This window comes from Phalaenopsis equestris, unplaced genomic scaffold (assembly GCF_001263595.1).
Source record: "Phalaenopsis equestris unplaced genomic scaffold, ASM126359v1 Scaffold000002, whole genome shotgun sequence".
Lineage (NCBI taxonomy): Eukaryota > Viridiplantae > Streptophyta > Magnoliopsida > Asparagales > Orchidaceae > Phalaenopsis > Phalaenopsis equestris.
The window spans coordinates 20,043,664-20,047,562 of record NW_018164444.1 but is presented as its reverse complement, the minus strand read 5'-3'; the positions used below and the strand labels follow the sequence as shown (position 1 = coordinate 20,047,562).

General features: G+C 30.8%; 1 protein-coding gene across 3 annotated transcripts in view; it reads left to right on the top strand.

Moving 5' to 3' along the window:
* Positions 1-1,367, top strand: part of LOC110024589 (sm-like protein LSM2) — a 3,146-nt gene extending 1,779 nt beyond the window's left edge. For 2 of the 3 annotated variants that reach the window (XM_020724683.1, XM_020724767.1), the window contains exon 2: positions 990-1,367. In XM_020724683.1, coding sequence (XP_020580342.1) covers positions 1,006-1,287 — 282 coding nt within the window. In that variant the 5' untranslated portion in view covers positions 990-1,005 and the 3' untranslated portion in view covers positions 1,288-1,367. The remainder of the gene's footprint in view (positions 1-989) is intronic. The other variant, XM_020724845.1, reaches the window with a different exon arrangement.
* The last annotated feature ends 2,532 nt before the right edge of the window (positions 1,368-3,899 follow it).

Sequence of the window (3,899 nt, the reverse complement as noted above, 5' to 3'; positions counted from 1 at the left end):
TATATATATATATCAATCTGCGTGTGTGTGTGTGTGTGTGAGTTGAATGAAATTTAGGGTTAGGGTTTATAGATTGGGTTTTGAGTTTAGACATGATCGTCAGCCTTATTTAATTCAGAATTTTTAATCAAACATCAATTGCTGATGATGTACTGTCCAAATTTATGAGGTGTGGTAAGTTTAAGACCCTGTTTACCAGGGAGAACCTCCTTGAACTGCTGCATTAAAATGATTTTATTGGACTTTTCTGAGGCAATGCCTTATTTTGTGAAAATACTGCTTATTAACAACTACTTTATTTAGTAAAGGCTTTGAGATACAATCTTTCTAAATCAATTCTTTGCTTATACACTCAACATTCCCAAAGAAATCCTAAATTATTTGCTTAAGGACGTTGGAACATATTTCCTTAGCTGTGAAATTCTAGAACCTGAAATGTCATCTGATTAAGTTTACGTTTTCATTCATTTTTTAATCAACTGGAAGTTCTATTCAATTTTCCTTTTCATGGTTCTATTTAGATTTTTTTTTTTCCCTGGCCCTGGAGTTCAATTGTCATTGAGTTTTCCCTGGAGTTCAATTGTCATTGAGTCTCTAATCCTCCCAATTGAATGGAGTCCAGATAGATACATAAATTTTTGAAAGATTTACTTGCATACAACTTAATCCCAATGTATTTACATATCTAACATCTACACTTCAGCTTTTACATACCACATTCCCTATGCTTGAATAGGTGTGTTTCACTTTTTGAAAAGTTAAAATTGTGTTATTTTGTTGTGATGTGAAAGATTTGGGTGTCATAAATCCAAAAAAATAAAGTTAAAGGATTGCATGCAAATAAAAAAAATTGCGTGGAATGCATGTAAATTCCCCTAAAGTGTTTTACTCTCTTTTATATGTTTTATGATATCAAATTATTGCATTAGTAATTTTTCCCTATATTATGCAGATCTCTGTTTTTATTTGGTTGTTTTTTTTTCATATAGTGAAGTGGGAGGAAAGATGCTTTTCTTCTCCTACTTCAAGGAACTTGTTGGGAAGGAGGTGACAGTGGAGCTGAAGAATGACTTGGCAATCAAAGGCATTCTTCATTCAGTCGATCAATATCTGAACATAAAATTAGAAAATACGAGGGTTGTAGACCAAGAAAAGTACCCCCATATGCTCTCTGTTAGAAATTGTTTCATCAGAGGTTCTGTAGTTAGATATGTCCAGCTCCCCCCTGATGGAGTCGACATTGATATTCTGCATGATGCCACCAGGAGGGAGGCTCGAGGAGCTTAAAGCTAATGGAGCTTGTTTTTATACTTTTTGTTTTGAGGTATTTCTGTAACAAAATTTTAGATTAGTCACTTTTATCTGTATTGCTGATGTAATTATAATTTTAAAGTGCTCTCCCTTGTATGCAATGATCTTGAATTGATGGTTGATAATTTGTCTTCTTGCAAATATTCTTTTAGATCTGCAAATATTTCACTCGATATTTCCTTATTGGCATCATTTGAATATATTTATCATTTAACTTGATCAAGTATCGCTATAATTCTGAACTTTTATAAATGTATGCATCCCAAGTTAGCCTAAATGTTTCCGCAATAGCTGTTTTTGGTGTCTTTGGGTCTAATATTTGAAGTTGGTAGTCATGATTTGGTTATATTTTTTTTAGCTTAAGAAAATAATAAGATGTAATGCTTCAGATATGATCTGAAAATTCTCTCGAATCTATTGGTAAGATTGGGCTTGAACTCGCTCGAAAATGTTTGTTTCTCTGAAGTTGAAATCTGAGGTATTTCAATCAGCAGTTTTGTAATAATAGTAATGTTTGATGCACCTTATATGGCAATTAGGAAGGACTTTAAATGAACTAATTCACTTGATGAACAGTTTGAACTCAGCTCTATTTAAAAATTATGTTTGTTCGTACTGGTAAATAAATATGAATTAAATGACAAATTTGAACTTAATTTAATTAGCTTATTAATGTTCACTAAAATTTTTATTTGTTGTTTAATAAATAATGTCAAAGATTATATATATATATTTATATATATATAGTATTTAAATAAAATTAATTTAATATAATTATTAGCAGTAGCATACTATATATTAATGTTAGTATGTATTATTTACATTATTTCATTGCAAGAAAAATTATTTATAATTTATAAATTATTTATTTGTTTGATATATATTTTTTTTAGAGAGAAGAGTCTAAAAGGCTGTATCCACAACTCTACAGTGTATACTAATATTTGTTAATATGAGAAATTGGTTGAATATTAGTATATGATTTATTGAATTGTTTATTTATTTAGATTTTTAAAGCTATTTGTTAATAGTTTTATTAAAAAATCAAATATGCATTCAAACTCTTAGCTTGTATAATGTCTTATAAAAAATTTAACTACAAATAGAAATTTTGATATTAGGAGAAAAATTGAATATTCATTTAAATTTTTAGATTATTCAGTTAATATAAATAAGTCAAATATACATCAAATATGAACATTAAAAATTTAAAACAAGTTAAATAATTACATTAAAAAATTTAAGCAAGTTTGGACATATGTGAGTGAAAGTTTTACTCAACAATAAATAAAACATGAATAACTTGAGATTTTAACAAGTGAAGTTCTAATCTCTCACACACTCAAGTTGACTTAACCCAATAACAATCCTAATGAAAATCACAATCATATGACCTCTTGATGGGTGTCCTTTTCGCAATCATCATTAGAGCAAGAAACAAATTGTACTTTTCCAAAGGCGGTTCTTCGGTAACATCTAGAGGTATCAAATTTGGTAATAAATATTGATATTACTCATCATGTATTATATCATTGAAACTGTTTATCATAATAATTGATGACCAACATGAAGCTTGCCATAACCACCTAATGATTGGGCAACATCATTTAGCTTTTTTTGATGGCCATTTCACTCACCACAATATTGTTGGATGTGTCGAATCATTTTCTTTGTGGCATTATAAATTTTGCAACATGTGAGCCTAAAGGATAATATGCATGATTTGAATCTACGACCTCATGGTGGGAAATTATACCCTCAACAATAATGTCTCATGTAAGTGTGCCAACATCATAAAAGTTAAAGATAGATTGTTTAATGCAGTCATCCCAAAACCAAATATGTTCAATAGTGGGGGCTTTGGCAAACATCTGCTTATAATTCATTATGAATGAATAAGTGTCATATATTCATGAGCCTATTAATTCCTTCCAACCCTACAGATTTAGAAGTTTGATGAATGAAATATGTAGATTTTGATTTTTATTACTGAAATTTTAAGATATAAAAAGAACTTCATGAGGCATATGTACAATCATTACGCCCTATTATCTCCTGTTATATAAATATATGATACTTTAGATTATACTTCGGATGGTTTGAGAACGTTTTAGAGATAACTCTCTTTCTTTTTTTTTTTCAAGCTAGAAACATAAAAAGCTTTGTAATGTTTAGGAAAATTTACATATGAAGCACACAACATCTACAATAGTCAAACTTTGATATTTACACTTATAACATCTTGGAATCATAAATCAATGCAAGCAAAAGGTGTATTTCTCTTTCAAAAATATAATGATGGTGGTTTTTTTGATGTGATGTTAAAGATTTGAGTAATATGCATGTAAATATAAATGTTTGGTCTTTGGTGTTACAGGTCCCCTTACGTCCAACCAGGGGTGCTTCTGCGCCTAGTAACTGGGCTGCGCAGGCCTCGGTCGTGGTGGTACTTGTGATATTTCTGCTTGGGACACATTTTATTTGAAGCGTCTTCCCCCAACCAGGGGCGCTCATGAGCCCAATGCAGGCACCTTGCGCCCAACTGTGGGCACGCTTCAGGTTCCAGTAGCGCTCCTACGCTCAAGGGC